The sequence below is a fragment of the Vombatus ursinus genome, unplaced genomic scaffold, assembly GCF_900497805.2.
Source record: "Vombatus ursinus unplaced genomic scaffold, bare-nosed wombat genome assembly UNPS02001287.1, whole genome shotgun sequence".
Classification (NCBI taxonomy): Eukaryota; Metazoa; Chordata; class Mammalia; order Diprotodontia; family Vombatidae; genus Vombatus; species Vombatus ursinus.
Genome location: NW_020941065.1, coordinates 336,152 through 350,119, shown reverse-complemented (window position 1 = coordinate 350,119; position 13,968 = coordinate 336,152). Strand labels below are relative to the sequence as shown.

General features: G+C 40.4%; 1 protein-coding gene and 1 pseudogene across 4 annotated transcripts in view; one reads left to right on the top strand and one right to left on the bottom strand.

Annotated features, from left to right (window-relative positions):
* The window catches only part of HECTD4 (HECT domain E3 ubiquitin protein ligase 4), a 195,019-nt gene that overhangs the window by 72,984 nt on the left and 108,067 nt on the right, over positions 1-13,968 (top strand). For all 4 annotated transcript variants that reach the window (XM_027862558.1, XM_027862548.1, XM_027862540.1 and 1 more), the window contains exons 7-8: positions 7,314-7,484; positions 9,660-9,852. In XM_027862558.1, the coding sequence (XP_027718359.1) occupies positions 7,314-7,484; positions 9,660-9,852 (364 nt within the window). The remainder of the gene's footprint in view (positions 1-7,313; positions 7,485-9,659; positions 9,853-13,968) is intronic.
* On the bottom strand, positions 4,930-6,576 carry LOC114044763 (annotated as a pseudogene).

Below are 13,968 nucleotides of genomic sequence, written 5' to 3'. Positions count from 1 at the left end.
TAACATCCATAAGGTTTATTCCCAGTGATAGGATTATTGGATCAAAGAATATTTTGTTTTATCATTCTAAACTGAAATTGCCCTCTTCAAAGTTATTCATTGATCTCTTAATTGCCAAATCTAATGGCCTTTTCTCAATCCTCATCCTTCTTGACCTCTTTGCCTCCTTTGACCTTATGGATTACCTTCTTCTCCGAGCTACTCTGTCTCAGAGTTTTCATGATACTGCTCTTTCCTAGTTTTCCTCATACCCATCTCACTGCCCTTTCTCTTTCTCCTTTGCTTTTTCATCCTTCTCTCTCTCTCTCTCTCTCTATCTCTATCTATCTCTCTCTATCTCTCACACACACACACAATCGTAGGTATCCCCAAAAGCTTTGTCCTGAGCCACCTTCTCTCTTTGCTCTATCCTCTCTCACTTGGTGATCTCATCAGCTCCCATGGCTCAAGGGTTTTCCAGGCCTTTATCTCTGTGCTGCTGATTCCCAGATCTTTATATACAACCCTAGTCTTTCCTGACCTGCAGTCATGCATCTCTAACTGCCTCTTAGACACTAAGAATTAGATGTCCCACAGGTATGTCAAACTCAACATTTCCAAAACAAAGCTCATTATTTCCTCAAAACCTTACCCTTTTCAAACTTCCCTATTACTTTTTTAGGGTACCACTATTCCTTGTCACCCAGGTACATAATTTTAGTGTCATCTTGTCTCTTTACTCTTATCCCCCCACCTATCCAGTCCTTTGCCAGATCTTGTTTCTACCTTTACAACACTTCCTGTATACGTCTACCTCTCTCCACTTACATAACCACAATGCTATTTCAGCCCCTAATTTTTAGCTCTTGCCTGGATCATCACGATAGCCTCCTGACTGGTCTCCCTGCCTCAAATCTCTCTTTTCTCCCATTTTCCTTCCTCTCAGTGCCAAAGTGGTTTTCCTCAAGTGCAAGTCTAGCCATGTCACACTCCCCCATCCCCATCCACACACAGAGTTCTCCCCATTGGCTCTCTCTTACCTCCCAGATTAGATACAAAGTTCTCTATTTGGCCTTTATTACACTTTGCTCCCCTCCAGCCATACTTCCCTATCAACTTCCTTGAACACAGTACCCCCACTCATATCTGTGCCTTTGCGGTGACTCTTCCTCAGACCTGGAAAGCCATACCTCATCTTTACTTCCTGGTTTTCTTGACTTCTTTCAAGACCCAGCTCAAGTTCCACCTTCTTCAGGAGGCCTTTCCCAGCCCTCCCAGCTGCTGGTGCCTTCCCCTGTCATATTGCCTTCTATTTCCTCTGTGTCTTGTATGTTCCCAGCTATTCACATGTTGTTTCCCCAACCATGATGTAAGCTTCTAAGGCAGGGACTGTTTTTGCCTTACTTTGTATCCCCAGAACTTGGCACAGTGCCTGTCACATAGTAAATGCTTAATGGTCAAATGCTTATTAACTGACCAACAGAGTGCTTTCCATAATTATTGTGCCAAAAATACAAAAGACCTTGGCCCTATTAACTGATAAAACCAACAACCATTTTCTTTTTCTTTTTAATAACTGTAATTCAAAAATTAAGATAGGAAAGTTAGCTGAGGGACATAATATTTCACTGACTGTATTTTGGAATTGAAGTCATTTACCAATTCTGTTATTGTAAGCTATCTTTGTGGGATAAAACAGCATTAAGATGGAGCTCTGACCAAAAATAGTTTCTGTAGTTGCTAACCACACATGACCTTAAACTGCTGACACCTAGGAATTGAATTTGATGTTTCATCTGTTTCCAGTATTCTTCAGTCAAATTGTCTTTATTCTGAGTGTTATGGTAGCACTGATTTCCCCCCTGTGCTTTATTGGAGATAGAAGCAATTATAATGCAGATTGATTTTTCTAAGGAACAGCCCCCTGGTTCTCTAGTGTTTTAGGAAGTTTTTTTAAAGAATAAAGGGATAGGGCAGCTAGGTGGCACAGTGGATAGAGCACTGGCCCTGGAGTCAGGAAGACCTGAGTTCAAATGTGGCCTCAGACACATAACACTAACTGTGTGACCCTGGGCAAGTCACTTAACCCCATTGCCTAGCCAAAAAAAAAAAAAAAGGAATAAAGGGATAAGCCTATTTGGCCATTGTTTGCCTTACTGGCCTCTCTCCACATTCTCAAAGTGTATTTTCCCTTTTATGTTTTTCCCATCCCTGAATGCCAGTGTACTTTTAGCAATGGCCACTTGGAATTTTATCTTTATCTTGGCATCATGTAATGATGGTGTAAGTCTTTTGAAATTCTTGTTTGCATGAAAATGCCTCTTAATGAGGAGTTTTCTTATAGTGCTTTCATAGATATCACATGACTTTAGCTTTTAAGAACTAGCATTCTTATTCCAAAAAATTCCCTTTTTTATTTTATTGATTAAATTCTGGAAACTAGGGAGGTTCCTGTAAATGATTCCTTACCTTCTTAATTGGCACTTAAGGGGAAAGGTTAGCTTCCTCTGAATTTGATAGACTCAGATTTACCTCAGATTCTCTTTTACTGACTTTACCAGCTTTGCCCATTGCTGCTGCTGGAAAGACCATCTTCATTTTGTTTCTGAGACCTAAAGCAGCTAGGTGAGATTCACTATTATATTATAATATATATATTATATATTTTAGTTATTAGAAACAGAGTTCTGAAAGCTCCAAGGTAAAAAAAATGCTAAGCAGTCTTGGAGCATGCAGACATGGCATTTGTCTTGACATCTGAGTCAGTCAATAAACATCTATTAATTCCTACCATTTTAAATCCATACAGTTTCTGTAATCATTCAGTGAAGCAGAGCTATGAGATTCCTGAATACATAAATGCATTGAAAGCAAGTTTGTGAATTAGTTTAGCAAGGTAAGCTGTGACATCTGTCATAGCAACTTTTCCAAACTTCCTTTTTTTTTCTTTACTACCTAGTTCTTCACTAATAGGAGACCTCACTTCCTACTTCACTGGATAGATTGAGACTACCCACAACTTCCTCTCTCCTTGTCCACACCTTACAACCTATCTCTGTCTTTACCCATCTTCTCCCTCTTACTTTCATCTCAACTGATGAGATAGCTGTCCACTTTGCTAAGCCTAGGCTTTGATTTCAGACCCTGCAACTTTGAGAATCTATTATTCCTTCTCTCGGCCATATTCGGTCTTTTGTTTTCTCCTAGCACCTCCTCATTTACTTAAAGAAATACTGAAGAGATACTTAAAGAGATCCTAAAGAAACCTTCCCTTTGTTCTGATATCACCACCAACACCTCCTTCCCAACCCCTTACCCCTGCCTCCAAATGATTATTGGATCTTTCTCTCCCCTTTCACTGCTGAACTTCTAGAAAGAGTATTCTATTTTTGTAGTTTCTACTTCTTTACATTCCCCGCAGCATGTTGCAATCTGACCTCTCTTCCCTATGCTCAACTGCTCTCTTAATAAGGTTACCAGCTATCTCTTAATTGGCCAGTGCATTGGTGCTTTCTCAGGCCTCATCCTCCTTGACCTTTTTACGGCATTTGACATTGAATATCCTCTTCTTTTTGGTATTCTCTCTTCCCTTGGCTTCCATGATTCTACTCTTGCCTGGTTCTTTCTTTCTTCCTGATGAGTTTTTCTTCAGTAACTTCACAGAATTTAGCTATTTAACCTGTACCTAAGCAGGAATCCGATCCAAGAATATAATATCCCCAGCAAGTGACTATTCGATCTCAATTTGAAGATCTTCTAGTGGTGGAACCAATTTCCTCCTGAAGCAGCCTGTTCTACTTTTGCACAGCTCTTAATTGTTGGAAGATTATCTCCTTGTGTTAAATTTAATTTGAGATTAAATTTGTCTGACTATACCTTCTACACATTACTCCTCATTCTGTTCTCTGGGACCAACTAGGCCAAGTCTTATTTGTCTTCCACTCACAGCTATTCCCTTACTTGAAGACAGCTCATTTGTCCTCTCTAAATGTTCTTTTTTCCAAGCAATATACCCTAAGTTCTTTCATCTGGACTTCAGTTCCCACCCTATTCTAATCATCCATCCCAGGTACTCTTCACCTTCACTTATCGCAGCATTGATTCACAATGAACTTGCAGGTTATTAAAACCTTCATATTTTTCACATTAAGTTTTATTGATCTGTGCCTCTCCCATTTTTTGAGTCTGAGCAAAAAACTTTATATTTATTCCTATTAAATTTTATCTTACAGGTACAGCCCCATTTTTCTGGTTGTCATGATCTTTTGGGATCTTCCCTCTGTCATACCACATATTGGCTATTCCTCCTAGCTTCATATCATTCATTCAACTCCAACAGAATAAGCTCTTTGAGGAAAGTGATTGTTTCCTTTTTTAAAAAATTCTCCAGTGCTTGCTACACTACAAGCTGAGTAAATGCTTGTTGATTGGTCTGCATACTTAATAAGCATGCCATTTTTGTTTTCAGATCATTGATAAAAATGTTGAACAGCACAGATCCAAGGACAAATCCTTAGAGACCTGTCTCCAAGTTTATATCAACCCATTTAGATGATCCCTTAGATCTGGTTGTTTTTCCAGCCTTAAACCAATGTCACTGCTCTCTTTTCTAGTCTACATCTCTCTCTCTCTCTCTCTCTCGTCAACAAGCATAACATGAGATAACATGAGGTGTTTTATCAAATGTTTGTTAATACTGTAAGTATACCTTGTTCATGACCAACCAGTTTTCTGACCATGTCAAAAAAGAGGCTAGTGTGCTGTTACCTGTTTTTCATGAAACTATGCTGGCTCTTAATGATCCCTGATTTTTAAAAAATTACCTTCACATTGGATTTCTGTGTATTGGGTGCATGAGGGCATAATTAAAGTCCTATATTGAATGGGACCAAATCAGTAGAAGAAACATAGACAGAACCAAATTGACATGTTTTACACATCTTCGGGAGTTTAACCTTTAAATTTAGCCAAGAAGTTTTTGACAGCTTTTTTCAACAACTTCTCTGATTCGTCTGAGATCATTCCATCACCCTTGATCGTCTTCAAGAGGGCCTGGTGGTGCTCAGTTATATAAGTTAAGAAAGTACACTCAAACTTGGTGATATTAGTAGGATCTATTTTGTCAAGATACCCTTTTACACCAGCATAGATGACTGCCACCTGTTCTTCAATTGCCATGGGAGTGTATTGGCCTTGTTTTAGCAACTCAGTTAGACGTATCCCACGATTCAGCAATTGTTGAGTGGCAGGGTCTAGATCGGTACCAAACTGAGCAAAAGCCGCCACTTCCCGGTACTGAGCCAGCTCTAGCTTCATTGTACTTGCCACCTGCTTCATGGACTGGGTTTGAGCAGCAGACCCAAGCCGGGACACAGACAGGCCAACATTAATGGCAGGGCGGATACCTTTGTAGAACAGCTCTGTTTCCAAAAAGATCTGTCCATCAGTGATGGAGATGAAGTTGGTTGGAATGTAAGCAGATACATCGCCAGCTTGTGTTTCAATGACTGGTAAGGCAGTTAAGGAGCCACCACCAAAAACGTTGTTCATTTTGGCTGATCTCTCTAGCAGACGGGAGTGTAGGTAGAAGACATCATCAGGGTAAGCTTCACGACCAGGTGGGCGACGGAGTAGCAGAGACATCTGACGGTAGGCAACTGCCTGCTTGGATAAGTCATCATAGATTATTAGAGCATGTTTACCGCTGTCCCGGAAATATTCTCCCATCGAGCAGCCTGAATAAGGTGCCAGGTACTGAAGTGGGGCAGCATCAGAAGCAGTGGCTGAAACCATGATGGTGTACTTCATGGCACCTGCATCTGAAAGTCTTTTCACCAGTTGGGCAACAGTGGATCTTTTTTGACCAATAGCAACATAGATACAATATAACTTCTTCTTTTCATCAGTTTCATCATTAAAGTGTTTCTGGTTAATGATTGTTGCAATAGCGATCGAAGTTTTGCCAATCTGTCTATCGCCAATAATCAGCTCCTGCTGACCACGGCCAATTGGTACCAAACTGTCCACGGCCTTAATGCCGGTTTGCATAGGCTCAGACACGGAGATTCTAGGAATGATTCCAGGAGCTTTCAGACCCACTCTTCTATGTGTTTTGGCTTTAGTTGGACCCTTTCCATCAATGGGATTGCCCAGAGCATCTACTACGCGACCCAACAACTCCTTACCAACTGGAACATCTACAATGGCTCCTGTCCTCTTCACAATATCTCCTTCCTTAATGAGTTTGTCATTTCCAAATACAACAATACCAACATTGTCCAGTTCCAGATTGAGGGACATATCTTTTATACCTGAAGAAAATTCCACCATTTCTTCTGCTTGAACATTCCTTAGCCTGTGTACACGGGCAATACTATCACCAATAGTAAGGACACTCCCAGACTCTTTAAGGTCAACAGAGGTTTCACTTCCCAGAAGATGTGATTCAAGTTGAGAAACTAGCTTGGAAGTGCCTTCCTTAGAGGTATGAATGTTCCTTGTTGCAATAAAGGCTGCCGCCAGGGCATTTCTGGAGACTAGTCTGGCTTGGCAGAAAAAGGCACGGGCCAGACCCGTGGCTGCTCTTCTGGAGAGCATCTTTGCAGCTCCTCATCAGCATTCCTATATAGCCCCTGCCTCTGGGTTGACTGCACTTTCATTTCTAAGTGCTTACAGACCATTCCTTTAATAATACATTCTAGAATTTTGTCAGCAATTGAACTTTAGTTCACCAGCCTATAGTTCATAGACGCCCCTCTCTTCCCTTTTTTGAAAATTAGAGGAATATTTGCCTCTCTCCAGTACTGAAAGCATCTTTCCTGTTCTCCACAGTCTTTTAACAATCTTGTCAGAGATCCTTGACAGCAGCTTAATATTCACCATCTGCCATTTCTTCCAGTACCTGGGGATGCAGTTCAGGCAGATCACGTGACTTGAACTCATTTAGGGCAAAGAGATATTTTCTTACTATCTCCTGTTTTATGTTTGGCTTAAACTCCATGTCAGTCATTTTTGTTCTGTCCTTCCTAGTCCAAAGGTCATTGTACTTGGCAGAGAGAACAGCATCAAATTCTATTTCCTTCTGTCATAGGATCCCCAAATCACAGAATTACAGAGTTGAAAGGAAGCTCAGCAGCTCTCTGGTACAATCCCTCCCTGGAAAGGAACCTGCCCAACTAGAGGCCATCCAGGCCTTTGCTGGAAGGCCTTTTCCTTCCACCCCCCCAAGACAGATCCTTCTGTTTTTGTGTGGGTCTCATTAGGAAGTTTTTCCTTACATTAAGTCTAAATTTGCCTCTTTGCTACCTTGACCTTTTTTCCCTTCTGTGCTCTAGGTATGTCAGATTGTGCCAATGCCAGCGAACCACTTTCCTATTGGCAGCACTATGAGCACTGTGCATCTTTCTTCAGATGGTACTTACTTCTATTGGATTTGGTCTCCTGCAAGTTTAAATGAAAAAACACCAAAAGGACATTCTGTTTTTATGGATATTTTTGAACTCATAGTAAGTTTAACCTTTCCCATTGTAAAGAATTCTTCATTGGTATTCAATTTCAATTTGGTAACATAAATATTCTGAGACTTTAGAATGTGTGGGCTATGGTTGCTTTTCTGTGAATCTTTCTAATACTGCTAGCATCAGCCAAAGTTTAGAGTTTAGCTGGTGTGTGTGTGTGTGTGTGTGTGTGTGTGTGTGTGTAGGGGGGTGGTCAGCAAGCATTTATAAAGCACCTGCTGTAAAAAATTAATTATTTCTTTCATATTTAATAACTGTTGAATCAAGACCAAGGTTTTTCTTCTTTTCTACTTCCTCATCCAAAACCAGTGAGTGTAGGAAATCACTCTTAAAGATTTACTCAGGCCAAGATCTAAAAAGACAGTAAAAGAAATTCTGAATTTGGGCTAATGAGTGTATCCTGCTCATTGTGTTTGCTCAGACAGGTCTGGGAAAATATGGATCCTCCCTTTTGTCTGACAGGTGATATGGAAATTGATGTCTCTGACTAAGATTTGGGTGATCTAAGTCACATACCCCAAGACCTTCATTTTAATGTAGCCCACCTTCTGTTGTGTTAACCAGTCAGAGTTAATTGGTACTCCTCAGGAACACCTACTGTTCAAAGGGCATATAAACTGTGAGCGCACTGCCACTAGGGGGCTTTGGTCTAAGAGAGACAGCCACATGACCATCCTGTTATGCTGGCCTTATTAATAAAATGATTAAACCCAGAAACAGTGTCTTTTGAACCTTTTTAATCATCACATTGCTGTGTCAGGCATTGTACTAAGCACTGGAAATACAAAGAAAGGCAAAAAATAGCCAGTTTCTGCTCACAGTCTAATCTGCTAGATGGCTTGGAGACAACTATGTACAAACAAGGCCTATACAGGATAAATTGGGGATCACCTCAGGGGAGTTCCTTAGGTTAAGGAGGACAGAGAAAGAGTTCTTGCAGAAGGTGGAACATCAGCTAAGATCTGGAGAAAACCAGGAGGCAGAGATAAGGAGGAAGAGAGTTACAAACATGGAGGATACCCAGTGAAAATGCCAGGAGATAGAGCATGTAAGGAACAGCAGCAAGCAGGCCAGTGTCACTGGATTGCAGAGTACATGGAGGGGAGTAAGTGAGGTAGAAGAAGACTGGACACCAGGTCTGAAGGGGTCCATTGTAGTTCTGGATGTCTATGGGGGGAACTCTTGGTGCAAAAGCTCCCTCCATCAGTGCAGTTTTGCATCTGTTCTATAACTTTTGATCTTAGTTGCTTGGGGCACTGGGAAGTTAAATGATTTGTCTACAGTCACCTGGACATTATGCTCAGAGACAGGACTTAAACCCAGGTCTTTCTGACTCCAAGATATCCCTTTATCCTTTTATTTTTATATATGCTTAAGTCTGGGTAGATGGAGGGATGAATTGATGGATGTGAATGTGATCTATCTAATTGTGAAATCTCTTCACCCTGTTGATTGCCAGATTTCATTTGTCTGATCATGCTGGCTAATTCGGAACACCTAATCATAGGAGTTCCTGTCCTTCCCCACTGTTTCATGTATGTCCTTGAAGCTGTTCTGGCAGTTGAAGAGGACAGCCTTCATCCACAGACATGGCCCCTTCTCAGTGGCTATGTGTGGACCTCCTGAAGAGACAACATTTTTATGGTCACATTTAAGGAGCGATAGTTTTCCTCCTTCTTCCTACCAACCTATACAAGCATATGTATTTCATCTGTTGCTGCTTTTTATTTGTTCTGTTATTTATCTCCGAGACCTTTTAGTTGCTTTTTCTGGCGTTAGATTATTTCCATTAGGAGGCACTACTTATAGACACTTGGTGTAAAATTTTTATCGACAGCTTTCCAGTAGAACTGGTTGATCTTCACTTATTAAATGTGTAATCTAGAGTCACTTTGTATCAAAGTACAAAAGGAGAATTCTCAATGTTTCATGTCATGTTTCTTTTATTCTTAAAAGTTTATATTGAACCTTTAGGTTTTTCATGATGTTTTTTGTAAGATCAATATTTAAGTATTTTGAGTCTCGTGTTCAGAAATAACTGCTTTTGTGGCAACCAGACTGTACTGCAGTTATCAGATGGAAGAAGGTACCTTTATAAATAAATTGAAATGAGCTAAAAATGTTATTTTAAACATTATCTAAGGGCATTCTTCTTTTAAACAGGTTGAAAATGGTATGTTTGTAGCCAGCCCTCTCCAGGAGCGTATAATACTCATGAGGAAAGAGGGTGAGTCTGCCAAAAGCATTAATGAAATGCTTCTGAGTAGACTTTCACGGTACCGAGCCTCTCCATCAGCAACATTGGCAGCCCTCACTGGCTCTACCATTTCCAATACGTTGAAGGAGGACCAAGCAGGTATGATCTTCATTTTGCAAAGCAAATCAACTTATCCAGCATGATGCACTTTTGTTTATTCCATCAGTCTCCATTCAAATATATTTTCTTATAGCTCTAAATACCTAAACCAGCTTCTAGTAGAATGTAAGCTGCTTGAGGGCAGAAACTGACTCACTTTAAAAAAAATTTTTGTTGTTGTTGATGGCTTTTGTTTTTACATTTCCTATATTTTCAAATATGTTCCTTCCCTTCCCCCCTTCCACAGAACCAATCAGTCAACAAGCATTTATTAAGTTCCAACTTTGTTCCAGGCACATCCTAGTGAATGCCAGGGATACAAAAAAAGGCAAGAAAATGTCCCTGCTCTCAAGCAGCTCCCAGTCTGATGGGGGAGACAACATGGAGATGACCATGTACAAACAAGATACCGACAGGATACATTGGGGTAGACATAGAAGGAAGGCACTGAGACTAAGGAGGACTAACAGAAAGTGAGACCGTCGCAGAGCCCGGAAGGAAACCCGGGAAACCCGGAGATGGGGTGGGGGGACTTCCAGGCACTGGGGACAACCCATGACAGTGCTGTTCGGAGGTGGCGTGTGAGGAGCAGCAAGGAAGCCTGCGTCACTGGGTCAGAGAAGAAACAACTTAGCAGAACTAACCAACGTAGGGAAAAGATCTGACCTTCTCCTTTATGGAGGAGGTGGGCAGGTGCCTTTCCCTACCTGTCCTTGGGGGCTGAGCTTGGTCATAGTAATTTCACAGTGTCTGGCTTCATCTGTTTTGTTGTTATTGGTCCTTGGTTTACGTTGTTGTAGTCATGTGTGTGTTGTTTCCTGGCTCTGCTTACTCCGCTTGGCATTAGTTTATGGAAACCTTCCTCTGCCTCTCTGTCTTTATCATATTCATCACTTTTTATTGCATAGTCATAGTTTGTTACATTCATGTGCCAGACCTTATTTAGATATTCTTTTTTTTTTTTTTTGGCTAGGCAATGGGGTTAAGTGACTTGCCCAAGGTCACACGGCTAGTAAGTGTTATGTGTCTGAGGCCGGATTTGAACTCAGGTCCTCCTGAATCCAGGGCCGGTGCGCTATCCACTGAGCCACCTCTTATTTAGACATTCTTCAGGCAGTAGGATTCTACTTTGTTTCTAGTTCTTTCCTACTACAAAAGGCTTCTATAGATCTATTTTGGTGTGGTATACATAGGACTTGGGGCAGCTCGGTGGCACCATAGGGCATAGACTCATCTTCCTGAGTTCAGATTTGGCCTCAGACACTTACTAGCTGTGTGAAACCCTCAGTTTCCTCATCTGTACAATCAGCTGAAGAAGGAAGTGGCTAACCATTCCAGTATGCTTGCCATGAAAACCCCAAATGAGATCATGAAGGGTTGGACACAACTGAAAACAAATGAACAACAACAAAAATATGGGGCTTATCTCACAGTCAAAAGGTGTGGACATTTGAGTTGCTTTCCAGAAGAGTTGGACCAAGTCTCGGCTCTATCTTCATGGCATTAGTGGACTCAGTTTTGTACAACATTGGCTATTTCACTTGTGTCTTGTATCTCCAGCTCCTGGGACAGTGCCTGACCTGCTAGGTACCTGATAACATGCTTGTTGATCAATTAGTTGAATCTGATACTAATGACCATTGTGTTTGGCCAGAATTTTGTTGCCTTTCCATGTTGAACTTCATAATTTTGATTCTTCTCAAAATTGTGATATCTCATGATTGGTGATATAGCCTCATTGAGATTGGTGTTAAAGTATCAGGAAAGAGCTTGGGACTATTAAAAACAAAACCTAATTTTCCAAGGGCAATCCATCCCACTCTCTTATTCCAGTTAAATTCTGGACCGAGTCCAGTGTCCATTTGTAGTCCAAGATAAATGTATTGATGGAATGGCTCAATGGACTGTCCAGCCAGCTGTATGTCACAATGTGGACAATGGACATTCTTCATCCATTTCTTTTTTCCTCTGGAGATGTCAGGTGTGTATATTTTGAGTGGTTACAGATCTCATTGAGGAAGACCTGCAGTATCTGGTGGATTTGATGTAACCAGCACAATAAGTATATGGAGTACCTCACCAGTTTAAAAGGAATCTCGCCTTTGGACTTTATTTCTGATATTATCCATGACTGTGGTACACTCAAGCTTTGTTAAACATTTGTCTCCTACTTTTATGCCTTGGTTGATGTTGGTAACCCAAAGAACATTGAACAGAATTCTCTCTCTGGTTGGTTGAAGGAACTGGAACATTTAAAATGATGATGATAATAGCTAATAATAATAGTGTTTATAAAGTGATTAATATTTCCAAAGCTCTTGGAAATATTGTCTCATTTGATCCTCACCACTCCCCCCATGACAAAGATATGATAACTGCCTACGTGTCTTTGGCGGGAGGGCTGTCTTGTAAAAGCAGGGTTGACTTGTTTTTAACTGAAGATAAAATGAAGACAAACGGGTAGAATTGGAATGGCCTGTCTTAGAAAGTGGCCAGTCTCCCTTACTTGCTGGATGTCTTCAATCGGAGCACCGATGACTACTTGTCAGGCTGCTGTGGAGGGGGCTCTTGAAGGGACAAGTTTGGTTAGATGGCTTTTGAGCTCTCTGCTACCTCTGAGACGCTTTGGATTTCATACCACTTCTAACTTCATTGATCAGAGAGAGGAAAAAGACCTAAAAATATTAGAACTTCCCATTTCCTCCAGGCTAGGTCATCTTTGGGGGAAAGTTACAATATTGTCTTTCACTTTTTGTAACTATTTGCTATCTTTACTTCAAATATCTTGAGAATCAGTCCTTCAATGTTTTCAAAACCCTGTGTCTTCCCATGTCAGTTTTTTCTGCATGTGTTTGGTCTGATCAATTTTTTATTGGAATTTCTACTTATATATTGCATTGAAGTGTGAGAAATGAAATGTTCTGATTCCATGGTCATCCTTGATAAAAAGTGGATTATAGAAATACTAGCAGATGTGTTCCTTTTCCTTCCCTATTTCCCCTTCCTTCCAGATTTGTCTGTATATGCTCTTGGGATGATCCTGCTACATTGCAGATTATACCAAGCTTTGTGCATATTTCTTTTTACCTCCTCAGCCCTTTGCCATTTTATGAGGTAATAGTGATCATCATGTTTTACGCATGATTTTATATTTGAAAAGGGTGCTATCTTTTGTCATCATGTTTTACCATTTGGTGCATTGAGCATGTTCTGGCAGAGGTAGTTTCTGGTCCATTGTGAAGATTGTGATTCTTTTAAGCTAAGAGTCAAAAACCTTTTCCTTTAGCCAGTTTCCTATTTTTTAGATCAATAGCTTATTTTTTGTTTTTGTTTTAAATAAGTTTTTATTGATGTCTTTTATTTTTTTTTTACAATACAATAGTTTCCCCTAGTAGCCTTCCCCTTACAGAGAACCATCCCATATAACAAATAGTATTTTTTTGAGTCAAAAAAAGAGGAAGAAATCAGCATAACTGATTAAAAGTCTGAAAATATGTACATTGTACATTTGTGGATCTCCATCTCTGCAAAGCGGTGGGGTGGAAATGTCTTCTCTCATTCTTTCAAGCCATACTTGTTCTTGATAATTTTGCAGCATTCAGTTTTAATTTTTTTGGTGGCTCTTACCATTTATTTTAGTTGACAATGTAGTCATTGTGTATATTGTTTTCTTGGGTCTGCTTATTTCATTCTGTATCAGTTCATGTAGAGCTATCCGTGCTTCTCTGTATTCGTCATATTTATCATTTCTGACAGGGCAGCAACATTCTACTGCATCCATATACCACAGTGTATTTACCATTCCCCAATTGATGTGCATCTATTTTGTTTCCAATTCTTTGCTATCACAAAGAATGCTGCTATAAATATTTCATTGTATATAGGAACTTTATCAAAGGCCTCCTTGGAGGATAAACCTAGTAGTGAAATGTCTGGGTCGAAGGGTATGGACATTTTAGTTGCTTCATTTGCATAATTCCAAATTGTTTTCCAGAATGCATGTCCTGATTTATAGCTCCATCAGCAATACACCAGTGTGCCTACTTTCCCTACAACTCCCCCAACACTGACTGTTCCCATCTTTTGTCATCTTTGCTTATTTGCTGGATGTGAGAT